This window comes from Bufo bufo, chromosome 3 (genome assembly GCF_905171765.1).
Source record: "Bufo bufo chromosome 3, aBufBuf1.1, whole genome shotgun sequence".
Classification (NCBI taxonomy): domain Eukaryota; kingdom Metazoa; phylum Chordata; class Amphibia; order Anura; family Bufonidae; genus Bufo; species Bufo bufo.
Window position 1 is genome coordinate 221243045 of NC_053391.1, and position 14932 is coordinate 221257976.

Consider the following 14932-nt stretch of genomic DNA (forward strand, 5'->3'; position numbering starts at 1 on the left):
ACTGGCCGGACCTGCACCAGATTTTTCATAGTGGCTCAGGCTGGATGAGAAATTTGATGCATGTTTAGTTATTTATTTATTTATTTTTTTCAACGCTATAGCAACTATTTGTTGGTTTACTTTAAGACAGAATCTTATGCTAGAACTGTGGCATAACTTTGGTGCAAAATGTCACATATTGGGCTAGAGCAGGGGTCTCAAACTCAATTTACCTGGGGGCCGCAGGAGGCAGAGTCTGGGTGAGGCTGGGCCGCATAAGGGATTTCACAAAAAAAAGTAAATCGCTGGCTTGAGAACCGTATTTTTCGCCCTATAAGACGCAGGTTTTTAGAGGAGAACAATAAGAAAAAAATATTTTCCATTACACCTCAGGTCAGACTAGCCATTAGACCCCCAATGTTAATCAGCCATCACCCCCCCCCCCCCCCATGTCAGCCATGTTATCATATTTCTCCCCCTCCATGCCATCCATGCTCACTTAGCCTGTCACACCCCCGTGGCCTGCCCTGAGCCCATGTGACAGTATGTTGCCATGACGGCACTCGCAGGCTGGGCGAGTGGCGCGACGCTGGAGCAGTACTACAGTAAGTCAGATGATTTTTTATTTATTTTTTTCATTCATTTTTGCGCAGGCCGGCCGTTGGTGCGGGCCACAAAATATTGTACTGAGGGCCGCGAGTTTGAGACCCCTGGGCTAGAGCTTCCTTCCATGACACTATGCCCCTTTTCTGGTAAGCAATGTCCTTTTTCAAGCTAAGAACAGATAATGGGGGACGTTTACTAGGCATGTTGTGTCAGAATTATGGCATAAAATGTGCCAAATTTTTATTTATTTGCGCCAAATATATCCACAGTTTTCTCCAAAATTTTCACCATAAAGAATGCATCCCGCCAGAAATTTAGCTATAAATGTCAAAATGGGTGGGGCTATCGAATTGGCACATATTACTTGGCCTCATTTATCATTCTCTTACTGAAAGACATGGCTCAAATTGTTGCGGACAATTAAGCCAGCTTATGTTGTGGTGCTGCTTTGTGTAAAAAGTTGCATTTATGGCATAAAGATCTGACTTATTGACAGTTGCATTTATTAAAAAAAAAATTAACTGGTCGTGGGAACCAGTGATGGGTAAGTATTAAAACAGGATGCCTTTATTTTTATCTAATATAAATGAGCTAAACAGGGTTTTGAGCTAACAAAAAAAATGTGCAGAGTCTGAGACAAGTCACAATTTACCACTGGAAATGTTACAAATATGTTTCAAAAGTCACAAGTGCCGTCTGGCAGGGTTGGCTGAATTGGCATTTTGGTGTCATCGGCGTTAAAATGTCACACATCGAGAGAAATAGCCGGATAATCCAGTTTATATTTTAAAAAGTCACATTTTAACTCTAAGACCAAGCCAGTTTTTACCATAAGGACCAAGCCACATTTTGCAAATCTGACATGTTTCACTTTGTGGTAAGAACTCTGGAACGCTTTTACTTATATAAGCGATTATGAGATTTTGTTTTCTCGTGGCATATTGTACTTCATGTTAGTGGTAAATTTGAGTCAATATGTTTCACCTTTTTTATTTATAAAAAAAATTCCCAAATTTACAGAAATTTAGGAAATTCACAATTTTTGAAATGTGAATGAATGTCTTTTTTTTTTTTTTTTTTTAAAGCAGATTGTGATGCCTCATAAAATAGTTGTTACTGTACCTTTTTCAGATGTCTACTTCATGTTGGCATCATTTTGAAAATGTCTTTATTTTTCAGGAAGTTGGAAGGCTTAGAATTTTAAAAGCAATTCTTAAATTTTAAGAATTTCCAAAACCCACTTTTTAAAGGACCAGTTCAGTTATGAAGTCACATTTATGGTTGGTTTCTACTATGCAAGCCCCACAATGACCCCATTTTAGAAACTACACCAAGTTATTCAAAACTGATTTTGCAAACTTTGTTAACCCTTTGTAGGTGTTCCACAAGAATGGAGGGGAAAATGGAAGTTAAATTATAGAGAGATATATATATATATATATATATATATATATATATATATATATATATATATAAAATTATATTATATTTTTTTTTTTTTAGGGCCGATACCGAGAATTTGTGAATTTTCAGGCCGATAGCCGATAATTTATACCGATATTCTGGGAATTTTCATTTTGGAAAAAAAAAAACTCCTACACAAATCTGCTGAAAATTAATGTTTATTGTTAACGTGTATTTTTATTTTTTTTGTTTTTTTTGTAAATCTTTATTTTTCATTTATACTTGGCGATGCGGAGCCAAACGGATCCGTCCTGACTTACAATGTAAGTCAATGGGGACGGATCCGTTTTCACTGACACAATATGGTGCAATTGAAAACTGATCTGTCCCCCATTGACTCTCAATGTAAATCCGTTTTGACTTAGACTTTTTTTTAAAGAATAATGCAAACGGATCCGTTCTGAATGAATACAAGCGTTTGCATTATAGGTGCGGATCCGTCTGTGCAGATACCAGACGGATCCGCACCTAACGCAGGTGTGAAAGTAGCCTTAGCTTTGATTAGAGAAATTTATTTTGCTTGTCTGCACCTACTGCTAAATATTTGAGAAGTTGTGTCTTGTCTAGAATACATGCCATTGGTCTTTAGTTTGTTTTTAGTTGTTCTTTTCTTGGACTTGTTTTTCATGTCAATCTGGTTTTACAAGTCTAAACAATCTTTTCTTCAGACTTCCCTTAAAGGGAGTGTGTCAGCAGAAAATTACCTATTGTTTAAATCAGATTTTTATGTTTAACATAAATTAAAAAATATGTTAAACATATTTCAATGACACTATCTACGGTAAACAAAAAAACATAATATCCTGCATTTTCACACTGGCAACTAAGGGCTGTATGACATTAAAAGATTTTGCAGGTGATTGTTTGGAAGTAACAAGTAAGCTTGTTAGTGGAGGAGACTGCTGTTATTACAATACCATCACTCGTCCCCATACATTCTCCTCATTTGCCAGCAGCAGATAGTGATTAGACAGCACAATTTGCTGACTGCAAACGATTTTTTTTTTTTTACGCATGGGCAGCCAATAGAAGGCTGTGATGCTAGGGTAGGCTCTTGTGTTTCTCTATTTCTGGCTATATTGTGTAGAGGAATTTTTTAATGCTGTATAATTGCTATGGTTGTACCTCTGGTACCAAAGCCATCAGTGTTTACAAGGAAGTGGCTTGTGGGCATTTCAGGGATTTGCAAACTCTGTGCCAAATCTATATTTGAGGCTTTGAAATGTTAAAACAGGGCGTTTGTCAGAATACACTGTACATTTAGGGCTGTTTCACAGGAGCGAGTCCATTGCGGGAATCACGCTCCTTGTGTGAGTGTGATCCTCTGCTCTGGACTTGCAGGAGCGCACGACCTTACTTCTACAGAATCATACTGACCGCTTTAGGTCACTATGATTCTGTGGAAAAAAGGCCATGCAGAGACACATAGCATTATAAATCATGATAATTCTGTGCGCTCCTGCAAGTCCAGAGCGGAGGATCACACTCTCACACGGAGCGCGATTCCCGCAATAGACTCGCTCTTGTGAAACAGCCCTTACTGTGTGCAATGTTCCTTGTAGAAAAGGTCAGATCATCATTCTTGAGACTTGCTGTCAAGCCAAATGCCATTCAACAACGTATACTCTTTTTAAAAATGAGGGTCATGGAATGTTTTGGTTTTATTTTTTTGTAATGGTGCTTTGGGGGGGTCATTTTGATGGGGTGACCAATGTTTTGCTCCTATTATGAAGGTGCAGGTGCACACAGGCATCTGCAGACATACAGATCTAATGTATCAGCTTAATAGAAGGTTTTATACTGAGATCCAAGCGACCTTGGTAGCTCTGGAAATGATTAGCAAATTGCAGCCTAATGGAAGATTATGCAACTATGAACATATCTGGAACACTTTAGGAGATTCTGGTTATCTCAAAAGTTCCACCTTTGCTCTGATGTCTGTTTTTTTTTTTTGCTTACGGCTTGTGCATTGGGGACCGCAATTTTCGGTCCCCAATGCACGGGCAACATCTGTGCGGCGGCCGGGGCGGATCAAGACCCATTCAACTTGAATGGATCTGTGATCCGTCCGCGGTGCGGAGGCACGGACAAACGCCACGGAAGCACTCATTAGTGCTTCGTGGGGTTCCGATCCATGATTGCGGACCCATTTGAGTGAATGGATCCTCATCCGTGATGCGGAATACAAGTGCCCGTGTATTGCAGGCACAGAACGTTCATGTGAAAGAGGCCTAAAGGAAATGTCATCAGAAAATGACCTATTTTACTGTAGTTGTGTTAAATTTTTTTTAAAGAACTTTCATAATGACAGTTTGTAAGGCTGAAAAAAGACATTCGTCTATCCAGTTCAGCCTGTTATGCTGCAAGTTGATTCAGAGGAAGGCAAAAAACCCTGACGTAGAAGCAAATTGTCCTCATTTTTAGGGGAAAAAAAATTCTTCCAGGCTTCAATCAGGCCATCATAGTAACTCCCTGTATCAACGACCCTTCTGAATTCTAGTAACTATCACCTATAATCTTATTACACTCCAGAAATACACCCAGGCCCCTCTGACTCTTAAGTGCCCTCTAGTGCCTCAAGTGATGTAAGAAAGCTTAAAGGGTTTGTCCACTCCGCACCCCCATCGATCAACTGTTTTGAGCGAGCGCTCGTACGAGCGCTGCCTTTGCTGTTCTGTTTGCACATGCTCACCACTGCAATTGCTGCAGCGAGCAGGTAATTACAAGCACGGTGTCCCCATTCACGTCTGTGTGACAGCTCCATCCGTTCAAGTGAGTAGTACAGAGCTGTCCTATAGAAGTGAATGGGGACGCCATACTTGTAATTATACCTGTCCACTGCTGCAATTTCTGCGGCAAGCAGTTAAATGGAGTAGAGAAGGCAGCGCTCGTACAAGCGCTATCATCTTATCAAACAGCTGATCGGCAGGAGTGCCGGGTGTCGACCCCCGCCGATCGGATCTTGATGTCCTTTTAAAGCAGTTTGTCAGAGATTAGACAATCTAGTGTGGGGGTGGGATGCCACAAAAAAGACCCTGTTACTTTACCCAGTAAATCCATACCCCCCCCAACTTCAGCACTCCGGTCCACCCTGCCAGCGGGCATCAACCCTGCTACCACTGCAGCTAACTATTGGACTCAGCGGTGCATTGTAAAGGCCAGTGATCCACTGCAGCTGTTGCCAAAGTGATATGATGGTCTAGATTTTGTCTGACCTCGGACAACCCCTGTAAGAATAAACTGGACCATGGTCCTAAGGTGAATGAAGTGTAATGTGAACGATCTGCTTTCCATTAGTTCAGGATTTGTTATTAATAATCTGCTTTCCCTGTATTTTCAGCACTGGGACGTCTTTACGAATGTTACAGAAGTGTTCATCTTGGTGCCTGCTCTGTTAGGCCTTAAAGGGAATCTGGAAATGACTCTGGCGTCTCGTCTCTCAACTGCGGTGAGTATTCTGAAGCTTCCTGAAAGCACGGAGTAAAAATAGCCCATGAGGTTTATATCTGGCAGGATCTTAAAGCTATAATGGACATTTCTGCAGCTGTCTGACTGTATAATGCCGCACTGTAATGTGTGTGGTGGAGTATTCCTGCTTTCCTTCCGTCAGTCAGTGTTTTGGTCCGTGATTTTGAGTCAAAGTCCAGTGCGGGTCAAAAACATTGAAAAGTTGCAAATCTTTCCATTATACCTTTTATAAGTAGTTAGGCTCCACTTGCCTAGTGCCTGGACCTATGGACTTGTGCAGCATTAGTCATGATTCAGAGGCCATATTAAAAATCATCTGTGTGAGGTCTGCATAGGACATGGGTCAGAAACTCTTGTCTTCAAGTCCATGTTCTGCAAGACAGAGGCCAAAGTAGTGCATGCCTTTAGTTACTCCACACGAACTTCATTGCGTACACTGACAAAAATGTATGGGGTCATTTATCAAACTGGTGTAAAGTAGAACTGGCTTAGTTGCCCATAGCAATTAATCAGATTCCACCTTTCATTTTCTAAAGGAGCTGTCAATAATAAAGGTGGAATCTGGTTGCTATGGGCAATTAAGCCAGTTCTACTTTACACCAGTTTGATAAATGACCCCAATAGTCGTCTGAGTCAGGCCTTAGATCATAACCCCATCTATCAGATGTAGAAGCAATTTACATAACTGTTAGGCCAGCTCCTATTGTATCTTGCCTGTGGAACTCTGCATAATATGGATGACAAAGTCTGTTCCCAATCTGTTTTTGATGTCGGATTAGTAAGACTTGTAAGAATCATTGTTGACAACTACATAACTTTCTCAACTACTAGCAAGAGGAGATAGAAGGCCCCATTATCACCTTCATCCCTGGAGGGTTTTTTCATTTTTACATTTTAGTTTTTCACTCCCTGCCTTTCCAGGACCATAACATATATACACGGTATATTTTTTTATTTTTATATTTATTCTTCCATTCACATAGCCGTATGAGGAATTGTTTTTTGCGGGACATGTTGTACTTTTAAATAGCACAATTTAATATTCCATGCGATGTAGTAGGAAGCTGGAAAGCTTTATGAATTTTGCTTTTACAGCATTCCCTTTTGTGGTAAAATTGACCTGTTACTTCATTCTCCAGGTTGGTGCAATTACAGCGGTACCACATTTGTATAGTTTTTCTTATTTTATTTTAATGGTTTTTATCTATCACTATATTCTGACCCTTAACTTTTTATTTATTTTTTTGTGTACAGAGCTGTGTGAGCACTCAATTTTTGCAGGGCGATCTGTACTTTTTGGGGTGTGACTTTTTTGATCACTTTTTTTTTTTTTTCTTCATTAAATTTTTAGGGGGCTGGCAAATCGGCAATTTTTACTTTCAGTTTCTTCATTTGCCGTATGGGAAACCTATTTTAATAGTACGGGCGCTTTCACATGCTGTGATGCTCATGATGTAAATTTATTCATCTGTTTTTGTTTTTGGGGAATGGGAGTGATTTGAATTTTTATATTTTTGTTCATCAGGTAATCAGAGTCTTTCAACATGTTTCAAAATAATAGTTCAAATAGAAGATCGTGCTGTTGGCAAACAGTGCTTCCGTATGGGGACGAGCGATGGCATAAGCTATCGTTCCTCCCCATACTGAGGAGGAGATTGCTGCCTGTAAAAGCAGCGCTCTCCTCCGCTACCGAGCAGGCGATTGTCAGGAAGAAAGTCTTCCTTCCGGCTAACGCCTATAGATTCTGTAGGTGTAATAGGGCCCTTAGGATTGTCTGTAGATCCTATCAAAATAGCGTCTATCTACAAAAACTGTCTAAGGCAACCCTTCAAAAATGAAGGATATTAACCAGGTACATTCTGTACATTTTATCACATCAACCACAACACAATCCAATTGCTTGGATCTTACCAGGGGACTGAAGGATTTGTGTTAAGGAGGGCTAATTGGACATCTCCAGCTGTTCAGTAATGATGACTCCTAGTAAATGTTGACATTGACTGAAGAAATGTTCACATGGCACGGTGATGTTTATCACTTGGCATGGGAATTGGCGTGGCATAAAAGTACAGAGCGTGACTGGGTCACCCTGTCCGTTAAAGTACAGTGTAACCTGGAGGCTTTTAGAAGTTCAAATAATTACAGCTCAGCATGGTAAATCTGTAATTTCCTAATCCTGGGACGTCTGCCATTACCTTTGAAGTAGCTCCATTACACCAAACAATTTACATATGGTTGGGCTTCTGGCAAGTATATTGGACTACTGTGCCTTTATTAGTTACCCAAAGTTTCCTCTAAGTATTGGCCAATAGACCATAGGACCTACTGTATGTTTACATCTTTGACCACTGGAGCCACTTTTATTGCTTTGTCCCATGTTGCCTTTCCATGTTCTGCAAGGTTATGTCCAACCTGCAACCAGGGATCTGTAAACCTGTTCTTGCAGGGGTTTTGCCCCTGCAGAATTTAGAATCTTGCCCTGTAATAAAGACCATGAATACTATGGACTAAAATCTTGGCTCCTTAAGTGGTAAGAATACATTTGCCAGGACCACTAAAAGTCAGCCCTAAAATTGTCCAGCCCTGCCTTATTCTATTTTGTAACATAATAAATGTCCAGCTAAATCAATATATTTTATAGAAGGATCATAGAATCGAGAAGTGTCCAGCAATGTTGACCCTTTAAAACGTAACTTTTACTTACTAGTACTATATAAAATAATACCACTGTGGTGGTTCACCAGTGAAAATTGTGAAACAAACAGAAAATGAAAAAAGATAAAATATGTTCCTACAGGGTAGCCAACTGTTAATGTGGTTTTAGAGGTGAGTGAACACAGGGCAGCAACGGAAAACGGAACAACGGCCGCGGATGCACACAACGGTCGTGTGCATGAGGCCTTACTGGCCTATAGTTTCCTGGCTCTGTTTTTTGGTTCTTTTTTTTTAATATTGGCACCACATTTGCTATGCGCCAATCCTGTGGAACACTCAGAGTCCTCAAATATCAGAAATATAGGATTTGTCTATTTTTATCTTTTTAAGACGCCGCTGTACTTCTTCCTGAGTCAGACAGGGCACTTTTAATGGGGAATTTACTTTTTTACATTCTGCATTTTATCTGACAGTTTATTCTCTTCCGTCAATACAGTGGAGAAAAAATACACTGCTCAAAAAAATAAAGGGAACACTTAAACAACACAATGTAACTCCAAGTCAATCACACTTCTGTGAAATCAAACTGTCCACTTAGGAAGCAACACTGAGTGACAATCAATTTCACATGCTGTTGTGCAAATGGGATAGACAACAGGTGGAAATTATAGGCAATTAGCAAGACACCCCCAATAAAGGAGTGGTTCTGCAGGTGGTGACCACAGACCACTTCTCAGTTCCTATGCTTCCTGGCTGATGTTTTGGTCACTTTTGAATGCTGGCGGTGCTTTCACTCTAGTGGTAGCATGAGATGGAGTCTACAACCCACACAAGTGGCTCAGGTAGTGCAGCTTATGCAGGAAGGCACATCAATGCGAGCTGTGGCAAGAAGGTTTGCTGTGTCTGTCAGCGTAGTGTCCAGAGCATGGAGGCGCTACCAGGAGACAGGCCAGTACATCAGGAGACGTGGAGGAGGCCGTAGGAGGGCAACAACCCAGCAGCAGGACCGCTACCTCTGCCTTTGTGCAAGGAGGAACAGGAGGAGCACTGCCAGAGCCCTGGAAAATGACCTCCAGCAGGCCACAAATGTGCATGTCTGCTCAAACGGTCAGAAACAGACTCCATGAGGGTGATATGAGGGCCCGACATCCACAGGTGGGGGTTGTGCTTACAGCCCAACACCGTGCAAGACGTTTGGCATTTGCCAGAGAACACCAAGATTGGCAAATTCGCCACTGGTGCCCTGTGCTCTTCACAGATGAAAGCAGGTTTGCACTGAGCACATGTGACAGACGTGACAGAGTCTGGAGACGCCGTGGAGAATGTTCTGCTGCCTGCAACATCCTCCAGCATGACCGGTTTGGCATTGGGTCAGTAATGGTGTGGGGTGGCATTTCTTTAGAGGGCCGCACAGCCCTCCATGTGCTCGCCAGAGGTAGCCTGACTGCAATTAGGTACCGAGATGAGATCCTCAGACCCCTTGTGAGACCATATGCTTGTGCGGTTGGCCCTGGGTTCCTCCTAATGCAAGACAATGCTAGACCTCATGTGGCTGGAGTGTCAGCAGTTCCTGCAAGACGAAGGCATTGATGCTATGAACTGGCCCGCCCGTTCCCCAGACCTGAATCCAATTGAGCACATCTGGGACATCATGTCTTGCTCTATCCACCAACGTCACGTTGCACCACAGACTGTCCAGGAGTTGGCAGATGCTTTAGTCCAGGTCTGTGAGGAGATCCCTCAGGAGACCGTCCACCACCTCATCAGGAGCATGCACAGGCGTTGTAGGGAGGTCATACAGGCACGTGGAGGCCACACACACTACGGAGCCTCATTTTGACTTGTTTTAAGGACATTACATCAAAGTTGGATCAGCCTGTAGTGTGTTTTTCCACTTTAATTTTGAGTGTGACTCCAAATCCAGACCTCCATGGGTTGAAAAATTTGATTTCCATCTTTTAATTTTTGTGTGATTTTGTTGTCAGCACATTCAACTATGTAAAGAACAAAGTATTTCAGAAGAATATTTAATTAACTCAGATCTAGGATGTGTTATTTTTGTGTTCCCTTTATTTTTTGGAGCAGTGTATTTAATAGCTTAGCTTTACTCTGTAAAGGGCCGACACATTTAGATTTATACTTTTTACCATTTGTATAATTGAAGAACATTTTAGGGTTAGTTTTACTCTTTTGCAATTGGTCTCTAGTTTGGCCGCTTTTATTTGTCTTTTTTACATATTCAAATTTAAATTTTTTTTTTTTTTCAATGCTTCCTCACTCCCCTCCTGTTTTAGTGATTTTAAATGCTTTCTTTTTTTTACAATTCTATTCATCCACATTGTTTTTTTTTTTTTCTTGTTTCTTAACCTTTTTATTCCCATAAGGTATGTAACTCTCACAATTGGATTTTAGGATGCTTTTAAAAATATCCAATTTTGTGACTATTTTTGAGGACTTTGTCCCAGTTAGTTAGGCCTATGGCCTTTCTTAGTTTACTAAATTTCGCTTTTTTGAAGTTTGGTATTTTTGTTCCTCCCTGAAGAAACGCTCTTTTGAATGACAATTGGAATATTATTACTTTATGGTCACTATTTCCCAGGTGCCCCCCAACCTGCAAATCTGTTGTTCGGTCAGGTCTGTTGGTTAATGCTAAGTCTAGTATGGCTGTCCCTGTAGTCGGATCCTGAAACAGTCGGGAAAGGTAATTGTCTTTGGTTATTTGTCCCCCCATGACAACCTTATTATGATTTGCCACCTCGTCTATCTTGTTTAGTAGTAGATTTCTGTGGACTCTGGTATATTAGGGGGTTTATAATAAACTCCTATTTTATAATTTTTTTGCCTCAATGTATTTCTATCCACAGTGACTCCACATGTTCATTTTCCCTCACTTAGGCCTCCTGCACACGGACGTTTTTTTTCCCCGTTTTTTGCGTTCCGTATACGGTCCGTATACGGAACCATTCATTTCAATGGTTCCGCAAAAAAAAACGGAATGTACTCCGTATGCATTCCGTTTCCGTATTTCCGTTTTTCCGTTCCGTTTTAACATAGAACATGTCCTATTATTGCCCGCAAATCACAGTCCGTGGCTCCATTCAAGTCAATGGGTCCGCAAAAAAACGGAACACATACGGAAATGCATCCGTATGTCTTCCGTTTCCGTTCCGTTTTTTACTGAACCATCTATTGAAAATGTTATGCCCAGCCCAATTTTATCTATGTAATTACTGTATATGCCATACGGAAAAACGGAACGGAAAAACGGAACAGAAACGGAAACACAATGGAAACAAAAAACGGAACAACGGATCCGTGAAAAACGGATCGCAAAACACTGAAAAAGCCATACGGTCGTGTGCAATAGGCCTTAGGGTACTTTCACACTTGCGGCAGTGTGATCCGGCGGGCAGTTCCGTCGTCTGAACTGCCCGCCGGATCCGCCGATTTTGATGTGACTGAAAGCATTTGTGAGACGGATCCGGCACTAATACATTCCTATGGGGAAAGATCCGGCATTCAGGCAAGTCTTCAGGTTTTTTCGCCGGAGATAAAACCGTAGCATGCTACTGTTTTATCTTTTGCCTGATCAGTCAAAACGACTGAACTGAAGACATCCGGATGCATCCTGAACGGATTACTTTCCATTCAGAATGCATGCCCTGCCGTGTGCCCATACAGCAGTTTATGACCACATGTGGGGTGTTTCTGTAAACCACAGAATCTGGGTAATAAATATTGAGTTTTGTTTGGCTGTTAACCATCGATCTGTTAAAGAAAAAATTGGATTAAAATGCAAAATCTGCCAAAAAAATTTAAAAATTTGATCTCCATTTTCCTTTTAAAGGGGTCGTCCAGGTTCAGAGCTGAACCCGGACATCCTTCCATTTTCACCCCGGCAGCCCCCCTGACATGAGCATCGGAGCAGTTTATGCTCCGATGCTCTCCTTTGCCCTGCACTAAATTGCGCAGGGCAAAGGCATTTTTTGGAGATCCGGTGACGTACTGGGGCTCTTCATGGGGCTGCCAGGAACCCCAGTGACGTCACCGGCATTGATGGGCGGGATTTAGCTCTGCCCTAGCCAGTAAAACTGCTAGAGCAGAGCTAAAGCCCGCCCCTCAGAGCCGGTGAAGTCACCGAACACACTGCCGGGCGGAAGTTACCGCCCAGCAGTGTGTTATTAAACAAGAGAGCCCGTGCCCTGTGCGATTTAGCGCAGGGCAAGGGAGCGCATCGGAGCATGAGATGCTCCGATGCTAGCCTCAGGGGGGCTGTCTGGGTGAAAATAAGGGTATGTCCGGGTTCAGCTCTGAACCCGGACAACCCCTTTAATTCTTGAGGAACGACCTAAAGGGTTAGCAAAGTTTGTAAAACCGTTTTTAAGTAACTTGAGGGGTGTAGTTTCTACAATGGAGACATTTATGGGGTATCCACTATGTAGGCCCCACAAAGTGACTTCAGACCTGAACTGGTCCTTAGAAAGTGGGTTTTGGCAATTTTCTTAATTTTAAGAATTGCTTTTAAACTTCTAAGCCTTCTGACGTCTTAAAAAAAATTTGACATTTCCAAAACTATGCCAACATAAAGCAGACATATGGGAAATGTTAAGTAATAAATATTTTATGAGGTGACACTTTCTGTTTTAAAAGCAGAGAAATTGAAATTTTGAAAATTGCGAATTTTTCAAAATTTTTGGTAAATTTGGGGATTTTTTTCATAAATAAAGGTGAAATATATTGACTCAAATTTATGACTCATGAAGTACAATGTGTCACGAGAAAACAGTCTCTGAATGGCTTGGATAAGTAAAAGCGTTCCAAAGTTATTACCACATAAAGTGAGATGTCAGATTAGCAAAATTAGGCCTGGTCAGGAAGGGGGCAAATGGCCCAGATGGCAAGTGGTTAAACACTCCTCCAACCTTCTAGCCATTTTCTCCCCTAACACAGCTGCCCCTTCCCCATTAAGGTGCAGCCCATCCCTACGATAGAGCCTGTAGCTGACAGAAGTCGGCCCAGTTCTCCAGCAACCCAACCCCCTCCTTCCTACACCAGTTCTTGAGCCACTTGTTAACCTCCCTAATCTCCCGCTGCCTTTGTGTGGCTTGTGGTACAGGCAGTATTTCGGAAAACACTACCTTTTCAGGTCCTTACCCTAAGCTTGTGACCTAAATCCCTAAAATCCTTTTTAAGGACACTCCACTTACCTCTAACTTTGTCATTGGTTCCGATATGGACCTTGACTGCTGGATCTTCTCCAGCCCCTGGTTACAAGCAAAATTTTTTATTATAAATGCTAGAACTAACGTACTTTTCAGAAGCTGGAATTGAAGTTAATGTTTCCAAGCATTATTAGGGCTCATGTACACGGCTGTTGCCGAAAAACATGGATCTAGCCACGTGTGTTCCGCATTTTGCGGCACGGATCGCCCTGCCCTCTTTTTATAAAATTTTTTAATTATATTATATTTTTGTTCTTTTATTTTTTTTGGGCTGCAGGACAGACACTATGTGCTAAAGTTAATGGGTCTGCATCTGACCCGCAAAAATATGTTTGTGTGCATGAGCTCTTATGTAATGGCCTGCCTTAGGCCGGTTTCACACGGGCGTTGCGGGAAAATGTGCGGGTGCGTTGTAAACATTGTAATGCGTTTTGCACTCGCGTGAGAAAAATCGCGCATGTTTGGTACCTAAACCCGAACTTCTTCACAGAAGTTCGGGCTTGGGATCGGTGTTCTGTAGATTGTATTATTTTCCCTTATAACATGGTTATAAGGGAAAATGGCATTCTTAATACAGAATGCATCGTACAATATTTTTTATTTTTAACCCCTCCAGCCCTATTGTACGATGCATTCTTTATTAAGAATGCTATTTTCCCTTATAACCATGTTATAAGGGAAAATAATATTGATAGTGTCCCCATCCTGATTGTCTCCTAGCAACCGTGCATGAAAATCGCACCGCATCCGCACTTTCTTGCGGATGCTTGCGATTTTCACGCAGCCCCATTCACTTCTATGGGGCCTGCGTTTCGTCAAAAACGCAGACTATAGAACATGCTGCGATTTTCACGCAACGCACAAGTGATGCGTGAAAATCACTGCTTGTGTGCACAGCCCCATAGAAATGAATGGGTCAGGATTCAGTGCGGGTGCAATGCGTTCAACTCAAGCATCGCATCCGCGCGGAATACTCGCTCGTGTGAAAGGGGCCTTATTGATCATGCGACTATGAATGTCAAAGGACTATACTTATTAGGTCAGTTTCACAATAGCGATTAAAATTGTATGGCAGACTGTTCTCGCCATGTAACCGGATACTACCTTTCCTCGCTGGAGCCCATTGACTATAATGTAACACGTTGGGGATCCGTCATTTTTCTGACATTAGTGCCGGGATTCAGCCAAACAAACTGCTGCTTGTATTTGTCTGGCCGAATCTCTGCGCGGATTCCAGAAACAGGCTGATCCCTGTCCCATTATAGTCATTTGGGCCTGGGACAAGGTACTCCAGCAGGCCGTTCCTATGCCGGACAATTTTATCGCTAGTGTGAAACTAGCCTTGTAAGGGGAGAATATAAATTACCATTATTTGTGCAAATATCAATAATTATTATTCATAATAGGAAGAGTCAGTCTATTGATGATTCCGCCTATTTATACCTTTATAATAACACACTATTCCGTTGCTTTACACTACCCGCTAAACTAGCTGCATGCGCCTTACTGAACTAACTACCGCTAATAACCACACATTA

At 41.7% G+C, this 14932-nt stretch overlaps 1 protein-coding gene across 1 annotated transcript in view; it reads left to right on the plus strand.

Moving 5' to 3' along the window:
• SLC41A1 (solute carrier family 41 member 1) overlaps positions 1-14932 on the plus strand; it is an 83982-nt gene that overhangs the window by 23407 nt on the left and 45643 nt on the right. Inside the window, exon 3 of the mRNA XM_040423966.1 lies at positions 5390-5497. Within this exon, the coding sequence (XP_040279900.1) occupies positions 5390-5497 (108 nt within the window). The remainder of the gene's footprint in view (positions 1-5389; positions 5498-14932) is intronic.